The sequence below is a fragment of the Stigmatopora argus genome, chromosome 19, assembly GCF_051989625.1.
Source record: "Stigmatopora argus isolate UIUO_Sarg chromosome 19, RoL_Sarg_1.0, whole genome shotgun sequence".
In the NCBI taxonomy this organism is placed as follows: domain Eukaryota; kingdom Metazoa; phylum Chordata; class Actinopteri; order Syngnathiformes; family Syngnathidae; genus Stigmatopora; species Stigmatopora argus.
Window position 1 is genome coordinate 5,980,191 of NC_135405.1, and position 27,078 is coordinate 6,007,268.

Sequence of the window (27,078 nt, forward strand, 5' to 3'; positions counted from 1 at the left end):
TTTAATTAACACTTTAAACATTGAAGTGTTGTGAGAGATTTGCATGAAAAAAGTCAAGTTTGTGCAAGAAGCAAGCCCCCCTGACCCCACCCAAGTTTTCCTGCTCTTTCGATCTATATCAATTAATATAACAGTATGTGCCCATTCTGCATAAAATTGTTTTAAAATTGGACTGAATAAAAAAAGAGGTTGTCTATTAAGGAAGCAGCTACATACATTCTTTCATAGGTTGGACCATAATTATTGGCAAACCAGCTAGATCGTTACACAACTTCAGAAATGGAGAATGGAACTTGTAGAAAAGGCAATCTCATAACAATTATAAAGGTAATGGAATACCATTTTAGAATAACACAGTCTTGAGCTCATCAGAAATTAATAAAGAAAAATAGAAACAATTGCAAGGTGGTTCATTTTTGCAGGGGCTTTTAACACTTTGTATGTCGAGAATTAAGACTCTCAGAATTTCTTCCGATTAATTTTGCTATCATGCTACTACTTACCATAACATGTCTTTCCCAGTCCTAAACTGTGCTAAACCCAATTAGGTTGACATACAGTTAGTTCTTTTATGTCTGCCTATGCGTTTGAATATGACACACTCATGTCATATTTAATTATCTTCAAGATCTTTGATTCTCCACAACTGCGATGCATAAACACTAAAAACGTCACTGCAATTTTTATCATGTGGCTATTTTGGATTTGTTCTATTTTTTTAAATTATTACTGTTATTATTATTTTATTGAGTATAAGTCAACCATTTCTAGAGAAATCTGATATCAGGAGTCCAGGGGCATTATGCTACATTGTATTTACATATTCCTTGCATCAGGCTCGGCCCTCCCAAGTCTAATTTCTCATATTTTACACAAATCAACACTATCAATCAGTCCCAACCAGGGTGTTATTTGCCAGTCTAAACTGTGAAAAATGGCGAGCTGTCAATGCAATTCAGTGTTAACGGCTCAACAAAGATGCTGGTTTTATGGGTTTCCTGAACAGAGATGATTTTGGTAATACAACCAACATCTCCTATAAGACTTGCTCATATTGGAGCAACTGGACCATGCCAGAAACTCCCTTTTCCAATCTTGCTTGGCACAATAAAGTATAAAATTCTTGTGCATGGTACCGAGAAGTGACACATTCAATGCTGTTATTGCGAGAGAGTCAAATACCAAAAAGGTGTATTATGATGTTGTCTATTTGAGACCAAACTACTGCAATGACCTTTACTGTTTATTTGTTTCCAAGAATGAGAAGCCCTTGGTTCTTTGTTGCTTTTTAGAGGATCGCAAATTGTGCTTTACAGTGTCTACCATGTTTGTTTGCAGTCTTCCAAGGTAGATTTAAATACTCAATATGTTGAAGAATGTAACGACATGTATCCAATACAAAATGTTCAACAGTACATAATATGGATAATCCACTGTTTATCTGTACAGGATGTATACTGTGAGTAACCATAGATCCCTGCATTGCAGTAGGTTAATCAGGCTTAAAACCAGACAGTATTTTTGCTTTTACACTGCGGATGTTCAAAGAATTATAGGCAGTCATAATACTTAAGCGCGATAAGTCTTTTTGCTCATGAAATGTACTGGACAACATAACTAAATGATGCCAGCCAAGCACGGAGAGCACCCGTAGAATATTATAGGCTGCAGCAGGGAGCTTTAAGGATGGGTGGTGTTAGGATGTTATACAAGATGCCAGACATTTTATAAATGTCAAGCAAGATACTAACACTATTACCCATAATTCTATACACAAGCGAAATATAACCAGTTACATTACCGTATTGTGTTTTTGCATTGCTGTGCCCTTCCCTGTTAACAGTCAACGTTTGGTTATATGACTTTTTCTAAACAATTATAGTTCTGGCACACTATAAAAAATATTTATACGTGTCTTAGTGGATAATTTACTAAGTTTTCAAATACTTAAATTGTGTGTTCACTGTGACAAATTGCACACGGGCGTATTGCATGTGGTGTATAAAGATTGTAAACTTTTACAGAGGTCCAAATGAGCAAGTTCTAAATGTCATGTTTACTTCATTTGAAATGCTTGTGTGGATTTTTGGCAACAGGAATAGAGGTGCTTTTTTTATTACATAAATCTTGGCGTTGGCATTGATCCCAGATGGATTTTAAATGTAGAGTTGAAAAACGTTTTGTCAAAGCCTTGGGTCAGGGGTGTCCCAGCCTTTTCTTCTGAGGGCCACATACAGAATAAAAGGTAAGGCATCTTTCAACTAGAATTTTTATACACTGTTAGGGTCAGAGTAATTTTTAAATATTTATTTTTAACATTTTATCTCCTTTAGTCAACATAATGTGCCAAATTTTACGCAACTTAGTAAATTTGTGCCCAATGCTTTCTATAAATGTCTTCAAGAACATCAGGTATTTCCTGTTTTATAATTAGTAAGCTTTCAAAGAGCTCTTCAAAAGCTTCTTGAAAATTGGATAAAGATTCAGGAAAGGAACCAAAGGTTGAAACTTCAACAGTTTTATGGATTCATAACTTTCTTAATACTTCCCACACAAAAATGAGAGACTTAAAGCTCTGATCTGTCTGATAATACAGGTCTGGTGTTAATTAATTAAAAATGCACTGGCATACTGACTGTGCTTTCTTTTAATGTCATCTTTCATTCTGTAGTAACATAGTGGGCTTAACATTTAGAAAATGTATTTCCTCCTCCTTGCTGCTGCAGCCATGATGGAGTGGTTCTGTTGCTTGACTTTGGTGCGAGCAGCAAGGGTTCAATTTCTAGTCTGTGGAGGTGCGATTGTGAGTGTGGATGGTTATCTGCCTCCGTGTGCGGTCGATTGGTCGCCGGTCTTTTGGTCGCCGGTCTTTTGGTCCCCCCAACCGCAACAATGGGCGACCAAAAGACCGGCGACAAAACAAGGTAAAACAACACGGTCTACGCATCAATAAAAGCCAACAATGGCCATGAGCAGTTTCACTGAGCCGACATGTGAGTGTATAAGAGTTTGTATGTACATGAGTTGTCCCTTTAAGAAGCTACGTCAGTCAGGGTCTTAACAAGTTCTCCAACAAAAAACAATAAAAGTCCGGGAAATTTGGAGCTTTTCTTTAGCCTAATAATTACTAGGGCATTAAGTATGACTAAATAGTAATTCGTAGTTTGTATTTAGGGAATTTGAGCTACGATTTAAATGGTAATTATCACTTACCTTCCGGGCGACCAAAAGACCGGCGACCAATCGACCGTGTACCATCTGCTTCTATGTGCCCTACGACTGGTTGGCGACCAGTTTTGGGTTTAGTCCGCGTTTCCCATGAAGACAGCTGGGATGGTCTCCAGCACCTCGTGACCCTGACAAGGCCTTGCAAATGAACGAATGAATTAAATAATATATTGACACACACACACACATTGTTTAATTTAAGTTGTCTAATGACTGTTTAATGTTGGGACTAAGTAATTTGGCATTTTTTTAACTCACCTTACTAATAGGGTAATTTGTTGCATAGTGGTCGTCACTACCTTAGTGCTGTAAATAAGAGGATGTGGGAATTAATTTTGGATTTTAATGCACAAAAATTGCAATTTGCTTCTATTATTATTTTATTTTAGTTGTAAAGATCAACTTAACCTGATCAACTTCAACTGGAGTATAATAAACTAAATCATAAAGTTAATCAAACAGTCTTCTAACAATTAATCTATGATGAAAATAATTGTCTTTTAATTTGTTAATTGTTCATTCATCTTTTAATTATTGCACTTTTATAGTTATTTCATACAATGTTACTGGACAGGTCTGTGACAGCAAAGCTTTTGAACTGCTCCCATTTCTCAGTAAGACCAGCCCCCAGTGCTTATATAAGACAGGAAACAGATGTTGGCAACATACAACCATCTCAGTCTCTAACCGCCCTTGAATCCACTTTGTTTGCCTTTTGCCCTCAACCCCCCTCGCACACAATAGGTAATCCAGGCAAGTTTATTTTTTTATCTTGTATTAAAACAGCATTAACAGCTGTTGGCTTTGTATTTTGTCCCATTATAATGGACTGCTTGGAAATGTCTCATTTGCTTCACCTTTTTTAGTAACACAGATATGCATAATTCATTTGTGTGAACTAAAGTTGTTTTCTTTTTCTAATGAAAGTCTAAGACTATTCTGCAGTGAGTGCGGGGTTATCATTTTGAGTTCCGGATTATTTGTTGTATAATCCATGTTCTTCAGTTGTTAGTAACATAGAGCAATGTGAATTTCCCATGACACAAATGAAACACAAATAAACAAATTCTCCCAAAATGTACTGGTTTTAGATGAGAAAGACCAAATGCCATCAAAGAAAACGAAGCAAGCCAGAATGAATTACACTTTCAAAGGTCTTGTTCTTTTATTGCCACTCTTGTTCAGGTGCTATTTTTAAATTTAGCCATGTCTTAGTGTATCAAACTTGATCTTCACAGAAAACTCTTAAGATCATCTCACATCTCAAGAACAAGATTATTAATTATGATATATAATGCCTTACTCTCAACTTTATGAATTCCTTTTTAAGAAATTCCATCTCCCCATCTCTCGCCTCCAGATGAGGCCTGTTGCCAAGGTGACCAAAATAAACTGGGTGTCACACCCTTTCGCTGAGTTGCGACCTCTGATTGGCCTATCGACCGAGGGTTCTGGAGATTGAGCCCTTTGATTGGTTGGCTATTTGGCAGAGGCAGATGGCCATTTTTTAGGGAATATTGATCTAATAGGCTGGCAGACTAGTAGATCGTAGGCTCTCACGCACATATTTCAATATAAACTCTACACTTGCCTGACAGTCTAGAGGTGCATAGGGGAAATTTGGCCCAGTGGGAGGTCACCTCTGTGGGAGTAAGTGTATGTGTGTGTAATATCATGCTCTCCAGGAGAGGTGTTGCTGGCAGTAATAGAAGCACTCTCAGGCGCAGACCATGCTGGGTAATATCACACTCCCCAGGGAGCTCACCATACACACTCGGCAAAACAGGCATGGCGCATATGGCCTATGTATCACTACACTGATGCGTAGACTAATAAAACAGAGTTTCAGCAAGAGATTTACAAAAAGGTGATTCAAACGATCATTGTGCATTCTAACAAGGCCTGACGCTGCTCAGTTTTCCAAGATAAAGGTCCATTCAAAGTAGAGCAGGGTTCGGCGACAGTAAGTTTGACCCTGGGTGGATTTTTTTCCCTAATAATTAGACAAAATAATTGCACATTTTTATCATAGGCTTTGACTGCTGATTTTTTTCTCATTTATGTTCTTATATTTTGCACACTTCATTACTGAAATAATCTAATTATCTAATTGAAATTGCAAACTGTTCTGCATTAATGCGGTGGCTCCTTATGTTATCGTGAAATAAAATTTTGGTGGCCTAAGGTTGAAGGCGCGATTGTTAATTTATCGCAGATTGTCTGAGGCTAATCACATGGGCTTCATTATTGATAGCATTAACAGAGTTAAGCTGCTTAGACGCCATCAATTTATGATAATGGGAGTCTTTAAAAGTACCTTAATTTTTGGACTATAGACCACTATTTTCTTTCCCCGCTTTCAGCTCCATCAATCAGACAAAGTGATAACCAGGTGCTAAAATGATCAAATGGTTTTCTTTTCAAATTTGGTTGTACCAAGTCAAACCTCAGTATAAGCCAAACATTGAAAAAAATTGATTAATAGTCTGTAAAGTACAGTGTATGTATACGGTTGTGATCTGAACTGACTAATTACAATAATTTGTTTCAAAGATTTAATGGAAACTGTCATGTAAGCATTGGTGGAAGCATATAAGCTATAAAAATCAGGCAGTTAAATCTGAAAACAGATGTTTCGGAAGTATCCTGCAGTTCTACCAACACGTGTGCATAAAGATGGGAACAGTATGAATAAGTACATTTTATTTAAACTGCACCCCAGTTTTGGAATATTTTTTTCCAATTATTTTTTACACACAGCTCTTGACATGACATTTTCTTCTTAATAGATTCTGATTAGCTTTTTTGTGGGTGGAAAAAAGAACAGAAGTCTGCTGCCAAAACATACAGTATCTCCACCCCATCTATAACGTATCAGAGAGCATTACAAAGTGAGCTGAACATAAGGCAAGGCGCCTTTCATTTCATATTTATTCATACCTCCCTCCCCTCGTCTTGGTCTCTGCTGTATACAAACCTGAGATTTTGCCACATTCGGATGACAAGGCAGATGAAAGAGTGGTGGGAGCTGAGAGAGCTCCAGACAGGCAAAATATTTTCATGGTGACCTGTTTGAGATTCCTGCTCTCTATAATCTATAGGCTGGTTTCACTCAAATTGAGAGCGACAGATTCATTAGGACAGAAGCAGGTCTTCTTTTGATCTAAAAATACACACTCCTGCGGCCTCTGAAGCGGAAAAAAGTTCAAGAATTTCCCAATGTTTTAATCAGAAAATTCTTCAGAAAAAGACAGAGACAGGAAAACATTAGGGAAGGTGGGACTGATAAATAGAATTACTTTGGGTGTAGCAAAAGTTTGTACGAGTGAGGTACTCTGTATGGATGATTGAAATGGGAAGCTTGGCTATTAAACATGCAGAAAATAGAACGGACATCACAAGTTGGTCTCCAAATTCCTTCCACAACTGCCTTTCTCGGGAGACATTGTACAAAGTGCTATGTGTGCCTTTGGGGAATGTTTGTCAGTTCTTCTCAAGAACACCTTTTTTTCAGGCCACTAGTAGAGCCTCTTGACTCTCAGATCTTTTAGATCTATCCATGATCTTCCGTGAAAGTGAAGTTGATCCACAAAACTCGTCACTCATGATTAGAATCTTAGAACTGTCAAAAATTGTCACAGAAAGATGACAAATAATAGTTGCAACTAAAAGTAGTTCATTATTTCAACTCAATTCAACATAAATTAATATTTACAACACTAGAAAATATATACTAGCTATGGCAGAGAGTGGCGAAACATAACATAAGGTTAACGATCAAAACAACACATTACACAATAATAAATACATTTTAGTTTGAAATATTTTAAAACCAAAACCCTGCAGCATCTCTCCGGTGTCTTAGGACGAACTGACAAATTTCTTGATGTGTAGCTGATTATGTTAAATGTGTACATAATATATTAGATCAGTTGAATGCCCTGAATTGACTGAAATTGTGGCAGCAAACATCGTATCATTCTTCCAATGGTCGATATTTAATCATAATAAAATCTATTGTGCTGGTGTTTAGAGCCAAAAATATGAGCATAAGTATTACCGACTGTATATTTTGGGGGAGAAGGTGTAAAATATTACCAAAGAGAATATCAAATATGCACCTGTGAGTGAGCAGTCAGTTATAAAAACTTTGCTAACTTTATTTGTTCTTTTCATCCTTTATTAACCCGGCAACCCTTGTGAGGGTAAGTGGTTCAGAATGAACGACTAAATAAATTCTTTATTACCTTTTTGTGTTCATTTTGTTTCGCGCTAAATAATTTGCACTATGTGAAGTGCTCTATTGAACTTTTTCCTTATTTCCAGCAGTGTTTGCTTTTGTGTGCGCTATGATTCCGTGGAATTTATAGTTTCCAATTAACCTCACAAGTTTTTTGGGGTTTGGCGACAAAGCTTGATTGTCCTCCTTAGTCAATTTCATATCCTTGTTCTGTGCGTGGAAGTCTGAAGTACCCAGAGAAAATCCACACATGCAGGAGAACTGTCAGTGATCCAACACTATTAATGATTAACATAAACGAGAACAGAACGTTATGTAATGTCTTGTTCTTCTATTATGTACACATTTGTTAGGTCAACATGATGAGATGAATTAGTTCATTTTGGGACTTTGGAGATGGCTCAGGCCAGCTGGTGTTCTGTGTTTAATCTGTGTCTCAGTATTGCTTTCACTGACATATCTCTCTCTTTTTTTTTACAGAGCATAGGAAAGGGATCTCTATGGTCAATAGACCCTGAGTACAGGCACAACTTGATCCAGGCTCTCAAGAAAACACCTTACCATCCCTACTCAACAGGCCTCCCCCCTCCTTCCACTTCTCCACCAGCTTTGTCGCAGACATTTCACCACAGGTATAGCAACTATTGATGTGGTATGTGATTAAAAATCAAGACAACTTTCAACATGTTAAACTGTATGTTAACAAAATTGTCTTTGAAAAAATCAAGTCAAATAACTTTTAAAAAAGAACCTCAGCAAAACTATAAATAATACATACATAAATGTATAGTAAAATACTAGAATTATACAATTGAAAAAACAGGAAAATCTTACAAAACAAATAATTTTATGGTAGATTTTAGTAATTTTCTGAAATGAATATTGTGGGAGAAAAAAAATGATATTTTTATTTTACACTGTGATCAATGGGATTAAGATCCACACCATCATCTTGGTTGCCAAGCGTGCTGACTGCTGAGCTAATGAAGACTCGCTAGAGCTGCTGACTATGTAGAAAGTTAGGAAAAACTTCCTCCCTAAGAATTTCTAAGAGCATACTGGTGGCTAAAATTAGACTTGACCTTTGGCTCAAAAATCAACACATTCGAGTATTGTAGTAGAATTTGAACCCTTGATTGGACAATAATTAAGGTGGGTAGCAATGACGTTCAACATACATTATTTTTACTGTAGTTTTCTGACAAACTACAGTTAAAAATGTAGTTCCTTCTACAGTAGTTTTTTGTTAATTTGATAGTAAAGCTTTTATCGTTTTCCTGTTTGAAACTGGATAATTTCAAACAAGGTTCTATAAAGATATCTGTGTAGGAATTATCAGCCAAATAGTCTTAGTGCTTTTACATTTTCAAAGTTGTTTGCGAATTAGGCTGTTAAATTTGTATTAATCTAGTTCAAAATGAAATGTTCTTCTCTGCGTGGTCAGCTATGTTAATTTTGCCCTTCGGTATCTTAAATTTAAGGCGTATAGCATGTTCTATTGCTGACCAGTTTAAAGCAACGTTGGTGGATGGAAATTAGACAATGGCTGCATTAGGGTTTAAAAAAAACCTAGATGATTTTTTTTGCGCATAGCCAAAGGTTTTTTATTCAACTTTATTTTCTTTTCCAATTTCCAACCTGGCATTGATTACAGTTTGAGGGACGTAGGGGGTTGCCAACACAATGGACAGTAAATTGTTGTTGACTTACTTTCTGGAGGAACAAATAGCAGATGGAATTGCTTCACCTTTATCCTTTGCATTTATTTTCCTGATATAACCTCATGCATAATGCAAGTTTTGGTGAGGGCTAATGTATGACATTCTCCAAAATCTGACAGAAATACAGAATGACACTACCACTACTGGAATTTGGAACCTCTGGTTGAGCGGTTTCTGTTTTCTAGTTAAATGGTCGACTAATCAATTAACAAAAAAAGTTCAATTGGTATACAAGTAGAAAAAAACCATTAATTAAGTATTAGCCTCTACTTTTCTTCTTTTCTGTGCCTTTTTGTCTTCATCTGGTGTTTCCTCAGGCATTGCATAGCAATCCCGCCCCATCTTTCCTTAAATCTGTTTGCATGCTGCTTTCATGCAACAACAATCCCACCCCATCTTCCTATTTCTTACATCCTCGGGCACATCACAGGTAAAAACAGTGCTTGCCTTTTTTCCACTTTCGTGATTCAACACCTAGTCCCTCCCCACCCTCCTTAACGCCTCTCCACTATCTCCTTCCCTTTAGGTCACATTCATGTTTCCCTCCCTCTCCCTTCAGCTAGTTTTCCAACACTTTATTTTCCTGATCTCTTAATTTATCCTCTTACTTCATCCATTTCTCTTTTTCCTCTTTAACAGTACCCAACACGCTCTTCTGCTTCTTTTAAGATCCAACATACAATTCTTCTCACCCTGAGGCAAACATTATAAACACACAGGGTGTCCTCTCTTTTTCATCCTTTTTCCCACTCCACTCCTCTTACTTTCCCTTTTCCACTTTATCATTCAATTAATTTCTCCTTTGTCTTCATTCATGTTCCCTTCCACACCCTCTCGTAGCACACACCTCCAACTGTTTTATTTCAAGCGTTTTCCAAGACCTTTTGATTCCGCCACTATTCGCTACTACTTCTCAGCCCTAGCTCTTCTTCACTTCCCCGTGGATATGTATACGAGAGGCACTGTTAGTCGGCTTTTTCTCCTTTGTCCACTTTGCCTTTTTCTCCCTCCCTTGGAGTAAAGTCCTGCTGCTGTCCTACCCCACGTTGCCGGGTAGATCTGTGCAGGTTGGCTTGCAGAGCTGTTGGACTGTGTAAAACAGAAGACTCGTTTCACAGTAAAATGTAAAAGTGTCATTTTGAATAATGAGGTATAGGGATGTGGAACAAATTGGAGGCCAGATCGGGAACATGAGGGAGAGCTGAAGGTTGCAATAAGGAGATGTTGGAGTCGCAGTCATTTGCATGGTGACCCACAATAGGATCTGAGACAGTAAGCGAGAAGGGTTCATTTCGGGGTTAGATAGAAACTGCTGCTCCCCTGGGATGAGGTACCTGCTGAGTAAACAGTGTGTCTGCAGGTGTGTTTGTTTATTAGTTCTGCATTGAGATAATTCTGCAAATTATGGGAATTTTGACGTGACAACAAGCTATATTTATTCTTGGCTTATGCAGCAAAATGTATTTAATCTGAAGGTATTCATACTTATCCATCTTTTTAATTACTACTTTTTGCTGTGATCTATTTATTAGCTAAAAAGAGTGTCTTCGTGTGTTGTCGTTTTTCACATTTTCAGTTTAAAACGTCTGACGTCAGCACCTAGTAAATTCGATTAATGTACTTCGGCAGATTACGATTTGCAAATTGGATGACAAACCACTTTATTAGTTTTGAGACTCATGTTGCTTCAAGTTTGGAAACCAATTGATGACTGCGTGTTTTAATTAATTAGGTATGAGTCCAATTTAATTATTGTCGCCCTGGCACTGTAAGTGGTTTAAATTGGTACAGTTTCCATTATAGACCACCAATAAATCACTACAGATGCCTCAGATTGCTTATTTAATTGATGTGTAAATAATCATGCTTTTGCAAATCAATCCGAAAGTGTGAAGCTGATTTGATTTTAAGTTAATTGATACATATTTTGTTTTCATTCTTTCTCCAAATGCAAATGCCAAAGGACGCTTGGCAGCAGGCCTCTGTCACTACTGATATTTGCTTGTTATTTGATTACAGCTGGCAAAGTGCAGAAGTGACTAGTTGCCTTTAAGTGGTAGCATCACACTCCTCAGAGCTAAACAAAACTTTTAATGCAAACACTGACCCAGTTACATTAGCCTTTTGCTAACTTCCATTGCTGCTCTTTATTTGCGTTTCTGGCTCATGGAATAAAGAAGCACTCTTTGACTCAGTATCAGAAAAATCTTGAACAGTGTACCCCCCAAAACATCTTTTGAAATATGTTTACCCATACTTGAAAGATTTTTAATGATAAATTCGAATGTAGCCCCATTTTGAGCATTTTCTCCTTTTTTGATTACGGAGTCATTGCCCAGCTTTAAATTAGAATAAATGGGGGAATGAAGTAGGTGCTGATGGGTATAGAAATTGACTGATTGAAAATAATTGATTGTTAATTATTAATGGAACATTGGCGGAATAGACACTTGTTTGATTTTTTTTTTTCACTCAAAAGAAAAATATGGGAAACTTACACAAACATACATCTAATGTCTGTATATGTAAACAATCATTCCCCCCAAATTTATGCAAGGAACGGCACTATTTCGGACCAACAAAAATCCAAATCGAGTAGGCTACGAGCAAAAATAATACCAAATTGTAAAAAAACATGAACAAAACACTAATTGTAACAACTACAAATTATGGAAAGAGTTGCCGTATTTGGCATAAATGCTTAAACATTTTAAAAACATCCAAAAAAACGTTTTTAAGTTTGACTTGGCCACTCACTATGTTTGGAATCTACTTTTTTGAAATTAACCAGGTTGCTGGGTGGCGCATATGTATAGCTTCCCATAAGAAAAGAGGACAAAAAAATATTCCCGGGTCCTGAAACGTATCTACTTTATTTTTTTTTTTACATTGTGACTCAACAATTGTGGAAATATCGGTTGAACCGTAAACTATTTTGGAAAGTACCGTGTAATAACTGGCATTAGATGAAACCCAAACAAGAAATCCCCTAACCTCTATTCATATACTACTATTTTATCATATAGATTTATAATGCTCTTTATTAAGCTTTTTATACCTATAAATGCTATAAAGGGAATACCATCTCTTTTATTGTTATGGCCACCGAGTGAATTGTAAGAGAAAACTGAATTTGTGTCTTGATGTTGTTAGCCAGGACTCTCAGTGAGTATTTTCCAGGATTTCTGAGCTAATGCATTTATCAGATCATGGACAATTTCTGTTGTGTTTTTTTTTGTCCGGGAGCTGTCTTATTTGCTTAATAACTTTAAGCTTGTGAATCAGTTAAAATACGTTTCCTTGCTCCACATGGATTTCAGTGGATCTGCTCAATACCACAGCATATCACCCTCTCAAGAGCTCTCATTCTCAAGACTATTATGTTAGAAAGTGTAATAATAATAGTAATGGTTTCACAGAAGCTCCATTGTGTTAAGGTCAAGGACTGTCTCAAGCAGCTCAATGCAATTCAGAGAGCAAAGAGAAGCAAGAGGACGGGTTTGACTGAGATGAGGAGCTGGCAATGCTTTGTTCTCCCATTTTGAATGTCGCTCACACCTGAGCTTTTCAGGGTCATGAAAATTCACGCTGCACAAGGCACCCCACCAACTCCTCCTGGTTTTGTGTTTGTCACCTCTTCCCATTCTGCTTGTGTGCACCAAATTTAGTCCACCAATTTCTTTGTGTATTAATATATTCATGACTAAATGGGTGTGTTCTTGTGCACGTGCCTGCAAAAGGGAGGGAGAGTGAGAGTATGCTGGGTAGGAGGTCAGCTCCGTGGTGCATTCCTTCACACCCCATCAGCATCTGGATGAGAGGAAACAGAGGAGGAGTGGAGGATGGATGTCTCAAGGGGTATGTAGAGGGTCTTGCTCTCTCCATCTCCCTTCCTTCCTCAAGTCTCCTTCCTCCTTTTCCTTGGAGGAAACACACGGGGGTGCGGGGTCTGTTAGAATGAGCATACACCACAAGTTTAGCCCATCGCCCAATACATTAAATGCACACCACGTTGCCTTGGCAACGGGAACGCCACCATGGCAACACATGTAAGTCAGGTGGTGTCGCACCGCGAGGCCATTTGTTGAGCAAGTGAGAAGGCGGCACGTGGATGAGAAGAAAGAGAGGGAAGGGGGTGAGATTGGCGTGGGGTGGGGTGGTAGGGAAAACAGACAGGCTGTTAGCGCAGGAAAAATATGTTATCGCCGTGGCAACGCAATGTGGCAACTCTCCATGGCAACAGCAGGTGGCTCAGGGCTGAAATGTGCAGCTTTTGCGTTTTGTGCTGTGTGTGTATGTGCGCGAGCGCGGGTGCTCGTGCCAGCCTCTGGTCCATCTTTCCCCTGCATCTGGCGAGGTGAGAGCCACATCACAAGCACAGACGTCCAAATCCTCTCATTCAGCAGCTTAGCGCAACATAAAACAGACCTCATATGACAAAGGAAACTCTCATCATGAGTGGAGATGAGTGGGATGCTTTTTCAAAGTTCACACCATCTCCAGGTGTTATTTGTTTGGCCCGTGTGAGTTTGTTTTGTTTGTGCTGAGATAGGGCCGTGCTGTCAAATGTTTTGAATGCAGGAATTGTAGTTCATTGAAGAAACAAAAAAGAAGAAAAGAAGAATATCCAGACATGACTGCTCTACCTGGAGGAATATTTCCCCTCTCCATCCTTATCTTTTTTTTCTCCACCTTTCTGGAATGACTTCAAATTCACCCTGAGGACTAAAGTATTGTGTGCTTGCATGTGTATGTATTAGGGAAGATGTCTCCATCTATGTGAGAAATACTGTCATTAGCTCCCTCATTAGTGGTGCAATGATCACCTTAACTGAATCCCTGGCTTTGTGCGCTCCTTCTCTGTATGTGTGTGCAAGTGTGTGTGTTATGTGTCAGCCCTCAGCTAGAATTGCATTTAAATGTGTCACTCCGTAGGCATATTTATCTTAAACATGCCTTTGTGACATAAGCATGTGTTAAGTGTGAGTGCGTTGATTACTTTTTCTCTCGTTGGATATGTGCGGACCCGTGAGTAGCGGTGGGGGGTTGTCATGAGAAATTACTCCCATGGACTTTCGGCAGCGAGGCTGTAATTCTCTGAGGTAATCACAGGGAATAATGGCAACAGTGGGACACCCGGGAATCTAATCACTATAATCAAAAGCACAGGCTTATGGGTTCAAATTCCTGCCTTGCTATCTTGCTCACAATAAAGCCTGTTAGGCTGCTTGACGTGTTCCGATGGTTGACCACTTTTCTTTCTCTCCCCCCGCCAACCCCCCACCCCCTCCATACTAACGCAGTCCTCCATTGTGGGCGGGGAGTCCCCTCTTCAGGAAGAATGGCGGAGTCCTCCTACAAGGTACGGCTTTTTTTGCCTATCAACCTTTCTTGCTTTTTTCATTCTTCACAGTCCAACTTCTACCCGAAGGTGCCAAATGTGCAATCATCTAAATTCCAAAGCTGTCTTTCTAAAAGCGCATCTTGAGAATACCAAGTGTAGAGTTCTGACACTTGGCTGAATGCGAGTGAAGGAATGCTTTCCTACAGCGGCATATTTGAAAGTTAGAAATAAATATAAAAATACTAACCGGTAGAGACACATCAATTCAGAGGGGGTGGTTAGAGAATGTTATCAGAGGATGGGGAGCAATCCCCTCATCTGCTTTTCCTCATTCAACACACAACAGGCATTCTTCTTGTCTCCCGCTTTTGTTGTTACACACCGCTTTTCCCTGTATTTCCCATTATTCCCTTTTTCCCGTCTTCCCTCCCATCCTCTCCTTTCCCCGGTGGCTACTCGCCTGTTTAAATGGACATTCAATCCCAATCAGGAAGCACTCCAGGAGCTCGCCGACCCGCCGAGCCCTAAATGGAGAGGGAAATGGATACATTAGGCGTCTGCACCGTGCCCTCCGTCGCTGCTGATAATGGAGTAGTAATGGTCAAGGAGCCAAGGTTGGAAAGAGTGTCTAAAAACCTGAACTCCCTTTAGATGCACAGTGTCCAAGAGTGACATGTCCAAGCAGCCTGGAATTTTTGAGGGAAAGGCAGAGGTAATAACTTAGACAGAAGCATGTGGCACCATGTAGGTCTGGGTCCAACACAATAAATCTGGACATCAATTGAATATTCTGGTCTCAACTGGACGATAGAACCTTAACTAATAATCTCATTTCATTAGCAAGAGCACATTCTGGAAGGGCTGCCCCAATTTTCTCCTTTGTGATTAAAAATATACATGTTGGAAAATACAACAACTTAACTTCAGTTTAACTGAAATATTGAATATTCATCTTTGTCCACTTTGTAAAAACATTGATATATGCTGCTGGCTGTGTCTCTTTTCCGAACAGCTTGTTATGTCATGTTACCTACGTCATATAACCTGTCTTGTAACACTTTAATTAACAGCTAAACTTCATAAATTCTAAAGACAAAGCAAGTGTGGCAAGGGCAAGAAGATACTTGCCTCCCATAATTACCATCTCAAGCTCACAATGTGATGCACATTGCTGTACTTTATCAAGTGTACTGAACAACCAGTTTACTTACATCCATCCATCCGTCTGTTCGGGCAGCAGCTTCAGCAAGGATGCCATGACTTCCCCAACCACTTAGTCCATTCCTTTTACTGTGGTTTTAGGCCTGATAGGAAATATAGTCTCTCCAAGATGTGGGCCTGTAACACCTCACCATGGATGCTACCAGAATACATCCCGATCACATGCCTGAACCATCTCATCCAGCTCCTCTCAATGTGGAGGGGCAGTGCCTTGACTATGAGTCTTTCCCGGATGATCGAGCTTCTCACCAGAGACACCCTGTTGGGGAAATTCATTTCAACCGCTTGTATCTGGGATCATTTTCTTTCGGTCATGACCCACAGCTTGTGACCATAGGTGAGGATAGAAAAATAGATCAACCAGTAAATCTAGTGCTTCACCTTCTGGCACAGCTCCTTCCTCACCATGTATTCACATAAGGCCAGCTGGATTTTGTATTGTCTTTGTCATAATCGTATGCTCATTGGTCACGAAGGATGGTTGAATAATTGTGTGGTTTCCTTTGTCGATTATATTTTTCATATTGTTACAACAGATGTAACTAATCTACCATTTTAGTTGCTTTTTCCCAACCACTATATAAAAGTGCACCGGATGCTGAGTCAGCAAATGTATTCATCCACATAAACCAATTCGGTTGATTAGCACTTCAGCTTAATATGAGCCGTGTATGTGGGCGTGTTCAAGAGACTTATTCCGATGCAGTGATTGAGCGTTGCTTTTACTTTTTCTTGCTCTCGGTAATTCAGAAAACGTCAGTCAGCCAGCCACTTAGACAGTCAACTTGATTGTTCTGAGCTGTTCAGAATAACTACAATCATTTTGAGCCATTCATTTAGTCAGGTAACATTACTATGCATTCTTCCCTTAGAACTGCATGCGCTTAAACACACATGAACAGAACCAGAAGCTAGACTGAAGTGTAAGGGCCCACTTTTAAACAGTTGGATTGTCAAGGTCTGTCGGGAGCGACCTTTGAACCTCCTTGACTGTGTGACTGAGCTCAGTGAGCATGTGCAGCACGCCTGTTTGTGTGTGCTTTTGCCTGTCTGCTACACTCGTCTGCCGGCTGTGTGGAGACGGCTGCCTGCAGGGCCATGTGGAACTCATTTAACAGGAGTCTGCGTGTGTGTACGGCTCATGAGAGAAAGGAAAGGGGCGGTTGGCTTTTAGGGGTTTACTTTCCCTGCAAAACACGCAACGCAGGCAGTGACAGTGACAAAGATGCACAACAGAGTCTGAAAGGTATAGAAGCTGACCTTATGTAGGAAGAGAGTTGATCATTTTCTCTGGAGAAAGAAAAACTTTTTACCTTGATCAAGAAGGTAAGGTTTTTTAGAGAGTTGGGTATTGTCCAAGAAAGAATCAATAAAACCTTGATGTGGGAGTCTGAATTTTTCACAGATGTGAACATTTTATGATGTTTAATATTTCGCTCAAAATTCTTAGACCGGCATCATTTTTATTGGCTAAGCATTTTAAAACTCATGGGCGGCCCGTTGGAACGAGTGGTTAGTGTGTTGGCCACACAGCTCTGGGGTCCTGGGTTCAAATCCAGGTCACATCCACCTGATGGGAGTTTGCGTTTTCTCCCCATGCCTGCGTGGGTTTCCTCCGGGTACCCCAGTTTCCACCCACATTCCAAAAACATGCATGGCAGGCTGATTGGACACTCCAAATTGCCCCTAGGTATGAGTGTGAGTGTGCATGATTCTCCGTCTCCTTGTGCCCTGCGATTGGCTGCCCACTGGTCCAGGGTGTCCTCTGCCTCTGGCCTGGAATCAACTGGGATAGGCTCCAGCACCCTCTGTGACCCTAATGAGGATAAATCAGTTCAGAAAATGAGATGAGATTTTAAAACTCACAGACAAGTAGTGAGTGTTGCTGTAGTACTGTACTAAGGAATTGAATATATGCCGTACATTTAGAATTCATAAACAAGACAGACTGGTTTTGCTTGAATATCACACAGTTCCCATTTAGCCATAGGAAGTACTTCCTACTGTTGTACACTCAAGACCCCTTTTGCATCAATAACTTTAGTCTTGGTCTTTACTTCCAAAATACTTGATCTTGATTAGGTATCATAGGTTTCTGGTTTCGGTACAAATGTCATTACGGTCTTGGTCGTGATCAAGCACAACACTACACTATGTCCTCTCTTAGATCTTTTTAAAGATTTGGTTTATTTTAGAGCTCCCTTCAGTCAAACTACGGATGTCTGGCAGGTGTCCTGTGTTCATTTGGCTGATCAAATGATTTCATGAGGCCAGATGTCAGCGCATAAAGCATGTTGTCATTCAGTCCTGAAATGGCTATTTCTTATTGACTGGGACAGCGGCAATGAATAATACGTATAACGGAATAAGAAGAAATCATGTATATGAAGTTATATTGAAATATCTTCCACTTCAATTTTTCTTCAAATTTAGCAGAGGTCAAGTCAAGTTAATCAGTCAGTTAGTTAAATAATTGATACATTTGCCAAGTGAAATTCCGATTTAGGTGGGCTTTTTGTTCAGCTTATTTACTTATTTTGGCATTGAATCAGAACCACGTCAGGGCAATGTTCCCCCTGACTGGGCAGATGGAGCTACTTTGAATAAAGCTTGTTTTTATGGTAGTTACCAGTTTGATTTTCAAACAATTATGGCCTTCTGATAACACTTACCGTAACCTGGTGTGAAATGTTGCTGCCTGATAGTCAAACACCAAGAGGATGTTTGTGGTCTTCCTGCATGGTTTGTATCCAAGGTTCCTTAGGGGAACCATGCTTATTTGCTGCAGAGATGGCATACATGCTTAGTAGGAGATATGAGTCATCACTATACACAGAAAGATCAATGGAAAGACAAAGCAAAGAGCGGCAGATACCATTACACAGACAGATCATTTTCCATGCAACCTGGACCTCAGCTCCTTGCATGTTGTCTGTCTTTAAGTGTGTGTCTTTGTGTCAAGGACAAACAGTGGTGTTCAGGAGTGTATTGTTGAGCATAAAGAGTCCTAGTAAAAAAAAAGCTTTGTATTTCTTCTCCAGACTTTTATTTCAACCTCACTCAAGTTCTTTCACTTTCTCTACCTATGCATGATTACCACTCTATGACATGTGCGAGGGTAATCGTTGCTATAGCGACCTAAGCCTGGCTGGAGTTTGAGGTGGGGAGCTTCAGGAGGCGAGGGGAGTGGCGGGGGCTTCATGTAGACCCAGGGAGACCTACTTCACTGACCACATACACAAGCAATCAGTGAGTGATCAAGATTAAAAAAGAGACTGTGTAGGGACTTATAAGGTTATGTGGAGCAGAGTGGAAGACATCAGGGACAGAGCTACACTAACTGGACTCAATAGGATTACTTTAGGCATGAGTGCAAAGTGAAAGAGCAACAGTGACATACCTCAAACCTATTATACAGTATGTCATCTTTGAAATATGCTTCAGAACCAAATAAATATAAGGACATTTTTTACTGGATGGATTATTAGTGTGTTTTGGTAAAACCCTAGTTTTGGGTTTCAATGAAATTTCTCCTTGTAAAACTAAGCATGAGCTGTGTGACATTCAAAAAGAGAATAGAAAAAAAGGATTTGTCAGAAAGCGCAGACCTCTGCTAAGTTTTGAATATTTGTTACAAAAAATGGGATTTCTGTTAATCAACTTTCTTTAATGTTGATTATTGAATTGAATGCCTTTTATTGCCATTATACTAGTACAATGAGAGCTAAAGCTTCACCATAAAGTGCATACACTAATAAGTAGTCATAAAAAGGTTCATAAACAATAAAAGTGAAATTAGGTTAAAAAAGGTGACTAAAGTGGTTAGCAACACCACGTGATTGAGGTAGCTATGGTGTTTTAGTGCAAGATAAAAAATGTTCAGTGCTAATACTGAAATAAAAGTCTGAGAACATTCTTTATTGATATGCATTTGGAAGTATTATGGCATTTTACGTATAGTGCAGTGACAGTACTTAATTGAGTCTAGATAATTTAATATGTCTGCAATATTTGGCTGTCTACATGACATCAACAATAAGAAATGAGCGACGTCCACTCCCGATGGGCCACTGATTATAGACGTAGATTCAAACCTGGATCTCCTGACTGTGAGGCTGACATTGTTTTAACATGATCTCACTGTTGTGCTGAAATAATACAGCTCCGTTATGTCAAGAGAAAAAAAAACAGCTTCATTTATCAAAACCTGTACCCAGAAAGTTTCACACAAGCAGCAAACCAACAAACAAACCCATGAAAACAGGAGCTAGCCCCCCTGGTGGATGTAACAAAGCTGTATTGATGTGGGGCTTAGTGTTTGTAGCAGCTTTCAACAAGCTGGGGCAGCAGACAGCGCAAACAGCAGGTAGTTTTTGAAATGTGAACTGAGTGAGAAGAAGATGACAGCTGTTTAAGAAAGTGTTGTGGTTAGCCACCAGCTTTGAGTCATGGAGGATTCAGATTTATACCCACACTTCTAAGTTCCTCTTCTGGCGAATTCCTGCACATATAAAAATATTTCACATATGCAGCCTAGTGGGCGAGTGGTTAGTGTGTCGGCCTCACAGTGTTGAGATCGAGGTTTCAGTCTCAAGTGGGTTCCGACCTGTTGACATGTTCTTACTGGGCATGTGTGGGTTTTCTCCGGGTACTCTGGATTCCTCCCACATCCCAAAAACCGTGTTAGGCTGGTTGAACACTCTAAATTGCCCCGAGGTATGAGTGTGAGTGTCAATGGTTGTCTGTCTCCCTGTGCCCTGGGATTGGCTGGTTCTCCCCACTCGACCCTTGTGATGATAAATTGTACTTAAAATGAATGAATGACTATGAATGAAGACTTAACTGTGATTTGTGTTTGTGAAATATGCCATGGGAGATAATTCATGCCATCCTGTGGAATGGTACATAATTTATTTACACCTCGTAATCACTCAAAAATGTGACTATACTGTTTAATCAACGACAAATCAAGTAGATTTATTTTACTTGCACCAACTGTATCACAATGTTTGCTTTAAGCGACCTGTCATGCCTATTTATTTGTTTTACAAATTTGGAACATGTCAGGCGCGGCTCGTTTGTCCCTCCTGGCTTGCCGTTAGGTTAGAGCAGCTGCAAGTGATCCTTGATTACTTTCTGATGTGTGTATTTAAGCACCACGGAAGTGGTTAGTCATTGTCGGATCGTCCTGCGTGACACTGCATACATCGCCGCAAAGGTACAGTTCTCCCTGCTCCGGTTTTGTTTCGTTTTGGGATGTACAAGTCCTTGTTATTTTGTAAAGCTTTTGAGTCATTAAAGTTACTGTCATGAGCTCAGTTCGTCTCGCCTCCTCCTGCTTCCCAGCTACTGGGTCCAAATCCCTCCAATCGCACCACGATGTCTCGGCGCGATCGTAACAGAACAAGGTACCTAAATTATATAATAATATTAAAACAACTACTACTATTAATTTGACAATAGATAATAATAATATATTTTTATAGCATTAGAGCACATAGAGTGAGGTTTTCTTTTATACAGTGCTATGCCATGTTAAGTGGGTGAGAGCTATGAATCTTGTGTAAAACACATCATATTGGATCAGCAGTGTTGGCAAAGCAGGATTTTGAGCTCTCAACAGCGATTTTCAAAAGGTTTGGGAGTCCAAGCTTTTGTGGGTCACTTGAGGACAGTCAGGGATTTGTTCCAAAGCCATTCCATCATCCCGGCTGTGCAGTGGTCCGAGTGTCGAGCTGCTGCAAGGTGAATGTTTGTCCCATTTGCACCAGGTTTCTTCCACTTTCAGGCCCTTTTTTTTCCTTGGCTCCCATCATGATACCAATAAAAATTTTGAGTGAAATGTATGCTTCAACTCTTTTATCAGATTCCGGATGGGAGTTGTTCTATGAGTTTTTTTGTTGATTTGAGTAAAACATTACTTGCCTGAGAATGGCAAAGAATGTACATGTTTTGTGCATGGCAAAGGTTAGGCTGACTTGCCAGGTTCTAGGCTTCTGCATGTGAAGGTTCTGTTCCAAAATTGTAGTTCATTCATTCATTTATCTTCCGTACCGCGCATTCTCGAAAGGATTGCGGGCGATAGGCAGACTAGTACACCCTAGACTGGTTGCCAGTAGGGCACACAGAGAGGCAATCGACCATCCGTGCTCACAATCATACCGCCACCACCGTGAATCGAAGTCAGGCGAGTGAACCTCTACACCACGAGGCGTCTTTTTGACGTAGTTGTAACCGTCAATTACTCCCTTCACCTTGACTAAGGAATACATTTTTAGCTTAAGAAAAACAAGCCTGAGGCAGAATATTGTCACAATCATGATTATTTGTGTATTATTCCTATTTTTCATGGTTGTTTTAACACCGAAAAAACACCACCAAACATAACAGTAAATTAATAATACTACATAAAGCAATGTGGTGCATGTAGTACACCAGAATATTATCTGATTATCTAACACCTTTTCCCCATGAAAGATACAAAACATAAGCACAATAAACATGTCACTAAGTGAATTCAAATTAGCTTGTATTCAGTTCAAACAGCATGTACGCATGGGACAGGCTGGATTTAGCAGTGCCCAGCAGTCGTTGCTAATTGAATGATTCACAGCGCCCTTAACTCATTTATGACGCTTTCCCGCTCAATTTAACCTTGCCTTGCTCATCAATAGAGCCCTGTTGGCCTCCTCGGATGGTCGGCGGAGACTCATTGAGCTGCTGCAAGCGCTTATCACCGTCTACTCATGTTTCTTGGGAAAACACCACTGTCTTTTTTTCTCCTTTCCATTCTATCTTCTAGCCATTTTCCATCTTTTATCAGATCTCAGATGAGTTCATGCTTATGATTTCTGACTTTGGGTGTGAGGTTTGGTAAACCTGGGATTGGCATGGGACCCAGACAACTATTTATTAACACTGATATGTGACAACCAGATTTCTAAAAATTACAAACCAGTACAGTATGTATGCGTCGGTTTCTTTTGTCTAATGTTGTGTGTTTGTTCTTTTTCTAGTTCCTCGTAGTGTGATCCAAAATGGAGCCCGTGTCAGGAGCCAAGCACTCTTCCCAGTTATAAGACCTGTTCCTGTAAGCCCAGTAGGGACACGAACCTCAGCCATTAGGTGGGTAACTTTTACTGTACTACCATACATGCCATACCTTAACATATAGTCATATATTTAGTGGCAGTTGGCATCTTTCCATTTGGACAATAGGAAACTGGTCAAAATGAACCAAATGTTGATTAATACCATCATATTTTAGAAATGTGCTTTTGTTAAAAAGAGTGGTATTCACACAAAATTATTTTTAAAAAAAACATTTCAAAGTGCTTTGTAGTTTTTTCTACTTTAGGTGAAATGAAACTGACTGTGTTGAATGGGCACGTAATGCCTGTCCTATTTAAAGGATCAAAGTCCCTTGAATCTAATTAAAATGTGTTCATATCAGCAAATATCATGTTGGTGGCTGCCAAAAAAAAATCAATATCAGTGATTTTATATTTGATTTTGACACTGCCCTTTTGGAGTCTCCTTTTAAGCGACCATGCATTTTATTTCCGAATGTATGTCGGAGTATACTGAAATGCCACAAAGGAAGGCATGTGCTAGGTTTCAAACTAGGATCCTTGAGTTATGTTTGCCAACTTTTATCCTTTGGTTTTGCTTACCATAGATTTTATTATGGCAACAGTTTGGAAATGGAAACCAATAGTCCATTTATCTATTCCATGGGTGTGAAACAAATGTGGAAATGTGTTTTGATCAGCTGAAATAATGTCAATCAGTGTTTGCACGAAAGAAATATATTTTTCTTAACAACCAAGATATTCAACATGGTAAAATAAAATTGCTCTGACAGTGTCATTTATTATTATTGTACGGACTAATGTTGGGTTTGCTGAATTGCGAACCCCCGACATGAACACAACTTGTGTCACAATGGTTTACTCATCCTGAACATGGTCAAAACGCTCGCCAACAACATTCTAACCAAGTTATTATATAAGTGTCCCACATTCACACACACAAACTCATTTATTAGCGGGGGGAAAAAACTTGTGAGTCCAAGAACATTCCGAGCATGCCTGGACATGTGTATCCATAAGAGCATAAAAATATGATAAGAGTGCACACAATAATAAATTATGCATTTACTAAAGGTATGCAGTAAATATTTGATCATTAAATGAGTCAATCTTTGTCCTGTAATATATTAATACTCTAATTTCCTTATTCCGGAGGAAACAAGTTCAGGCCAGGGGTCCACTTTAGTGTGTTATCTTTTACACACAGCATTCATTAATTGAATTAGTAGTAGAAATAAATTAATAAAACCATCACTGTGTTATAGGTATGGGTAAGGATACAGCATTTGTGACAAACCCATCTACAAATGTTTACTACTTAGGAATTGGAATGCAAAAAGTGAATGAAAATATGTTATACAACAACAGATTAATTAAGAAACCAATTCACTTTGATTATGGTATGTCATATTTTTAACTGAGGTTTATGAAAAGGACCAAATTTTACTCGTGAGTATTTTACCGGTATTAAGCAGATTGATGGATAAGATAATGGACATGCATGGTCAAGATTATTTTAAGGAAAATTGCATTATACTGAGTGTCAACATGCACATTTGGCTGGCTTTTCTACCATTTTAGCACTAACATCTTAAACTGATAGTTGGTTGCAAGACAATGATAACAAGGAGACGGACAACCAGTCATACTCACACTCATACCTAGGGGCAATTTAGAGTGTCCAACCAGCCTACAATGCATGTTTTTGGAATGTGGGAGGAAACCGGGGTACGCGTAGAAAACCCACGCAAGCCCAAGGAGAACATGCAAACTCTACAAAGGAGGACTGACCTGGGATCGTGGTACTCGGACGTTTGGTCCCTGGACGTTTGGTCCCCGGACGTTTGGTCGACCGGACGTTTGGTCGACCGGACGTTTGGTCGAACGGACGTTTGGTCGAACGGACGTTTGGTCGACCGGACGTTTGGTCGAACGGACGTTTGGTCGACCGGACGTTTGGTCGAACGGACGTTTGGTAGAACGGACGTTTGGTCGACCGGACGTTTGGTCGAACGGACGTTTGGTAGAACGGACGTTTGGTCGCCGGGTTGTTACTGTTGAAACCAGCTCTCAAAATTATAATCATGAGAGAGAGAGGGAGTTTAATATCTAAATATCTAATATCAAAATATCAACAGTAAACTCTGTCATAATTTGACAGCGAGCGAACCCGGCGACCAAACGTCCGTTCTACCAAACGTCCGGTCGACCAAACGTCCGGTCGACCAAGCGTCCGGTCGACCTAGCGTCCGGTCGACCAAGCGTCCGGTCGACCAAGCGTCCGGTCGACCAAGCGTCCGGTCGACCAAACGTCCGGTCGACCAAACGTCCGGTCGACCAAACGTCCGGTCGACCAAACGTCCGGTCGACCAAACGTCCGGTCGACCAAACGTCCGGTCACGGGGATGGTACCCAGGACCCCAGAACTGTGAGGCCGACGTGGCAACCACTCATCCGCCAGGCCACTTATGGCTTTTTATGTTTTTCTATTATTTGCAGATTTTCATCATGTGCCAACCCTTGCTGATAGTTGGTCGTCTGTACACTAATTAAACAATAGATTAAAGCGCCACCAGAAGTGCAAAAATAAGTTTTTCAAGTCACTTAGTACATGAAAAAGTTTTGTTATACTGCCCAAACTTTTGCATGCCCACTGCTTTCGTGCAGTAGCATGAAGATACCACAAGATAGCACCAGAACAATTCTGATCCAGGACACGTCCTTGCAAGACCTGACCATCAAATCAGAATGTGAGCTAATTCCCATTTTCCATGCTCTTGTTTAGATCACCCATAGGAGACTATCTGAAACGAAGCCAGGATAGCCCTTCCTGCTACTCTCCTCCACTCTGCAGTGAGGAACTTCAGGAAGACCACAATTACAGTACCGCCAAATCCCCGAACAGGCTTGGCTCTTCCCAGGCCACGGCCCCTTCATCCCCAACGCAAGACGACATTATCGCCGTGGAAATACAATCTGACGTCAAACCCGAGCCCCGGGAGATCCCGCTGGATTCTCACGTCACGACAGCCGCCGCCACCTACCTTTCCCAGCAACCCCTGCGGGGACAGAGACGTAGCTTGGGGGCAGGACCCGGGACTCTGGCAGGGAGCAGCTTTGCGTGGACCAAAAACCGAGCGAGGGGCATTAGCGACACGCTGCCGCTGAAGAAGCGGCGGGCGGTGGAAAAGCCGCCGGAGAGCGACGACGAGGAGATGAAAGAGGCGGCGGGGTCGCTGCTCCACTTGGCTGGAGTCCGGGCCTGCCTCAATAACATCACAAACCGCACCGCCAAGGGCCAGAAGGAGCAAAAAGAGACCCTGAGAAACTAAAAGACACGACCGCACTACATAATCATGGCAACACAGCGACACATTAACACGCCGACACATAAACATTGTACAACACACAAATAGATCAACAGGTAACATGTTTAGTCTCTATGGACACTTATCTCCCTCTATCTATCTGCAGGGCATTAGGTGAATCCTACTTTTTTGTGGCAATATCAAAAATCTATGTTTTCCTACATGTTCAGCAACACTAATGGGTACTTCTCATGTGTCTTTTGTTGTTTTTTTGTTGTTTCAAAGGGGATGAAAGCCATAGTAAAGCATTCATTTGGACAAGTGGGTCAAACATGAATCAGTACAAGGACAGATAATGGCTGTTTGTCTCGCGTATTTGTTCGTTCACGTGCGTAACCTGTAGCAATCTTGCAGTGATGCCAGCAAAGGGGGCGGAGCCTTCAAGACTTGGACGAGGGGAGGGGTTTAAGGGGGGGGGGGGGCTCCTCACTAGCATCACTCTCCTTACATCACACGAGCACAAATGTGAGACTGTGCCAAAGAGAAGTGACCAGGTTGCTTCATGTAGCTAATATGACAACTGAAATGAAATATGTACTAAAACAAAACGGGCAACAACAAAAAAAAAAACACTCGAAGGCAAAGGTAGTTTAAAGCTTGACGATAACGACTTTAAGTGTCAAAATAATTGTAAAACCCAATGTGATATATACTCATGCACTTGATATTATTTTTACGCCATTTATAGTAAAGCGACATGGTTTATTTCAGCAGCACTCATAGTATTTAAGAATAGATACATTCAAATATTTTGAAAAAAAAACGTTTTTCACCTTAAAGATGGATAGTGAGGCAATATCGTCTTCATTTTCTTATCGTTGTTGCGTCATCTAAAGGTCCCCCAAACTTTAACTAGTACTTCCTG

At 40.1% G+C, this 27,078-nt stretch overlaps 1 protein-coding gene across 1 annotated transcript in view; it reads left to right on the forward strand.

Annotated features, from left to right (window-relative positions):
- ches1 (checkpoint suppressor 1) overlaps window positions 1-26,605 on the forward strand; it is a 62,572-nt gene extending 35,967 nt beyond the window's left edge. The window contains exons 3-6 of the mRNA XM_077587108.1: window positions 7,949-8,100; window positions 14,493-14,551; window positions 22,771-22,879; window positions 25,631-26,605. Coding sequence (XP_077443234.1) covers window positions 7,949-8,100; window positions 14,493-14,551; window positions 22,771-22,879; window positions 25,631-26,177 — 867 coding nt within the window. The 3' untranslated portion in view covers window positions 26,178-26,605. The remainder of the gene's footprint in view (window positions 1-7,948; window positions 8,101-14,492; window positions 14,552-22,770; window positions 22,880-25,630) is intronic.
- Window positions 26,606-27,078: the final 473 nt, after the last annotated feature.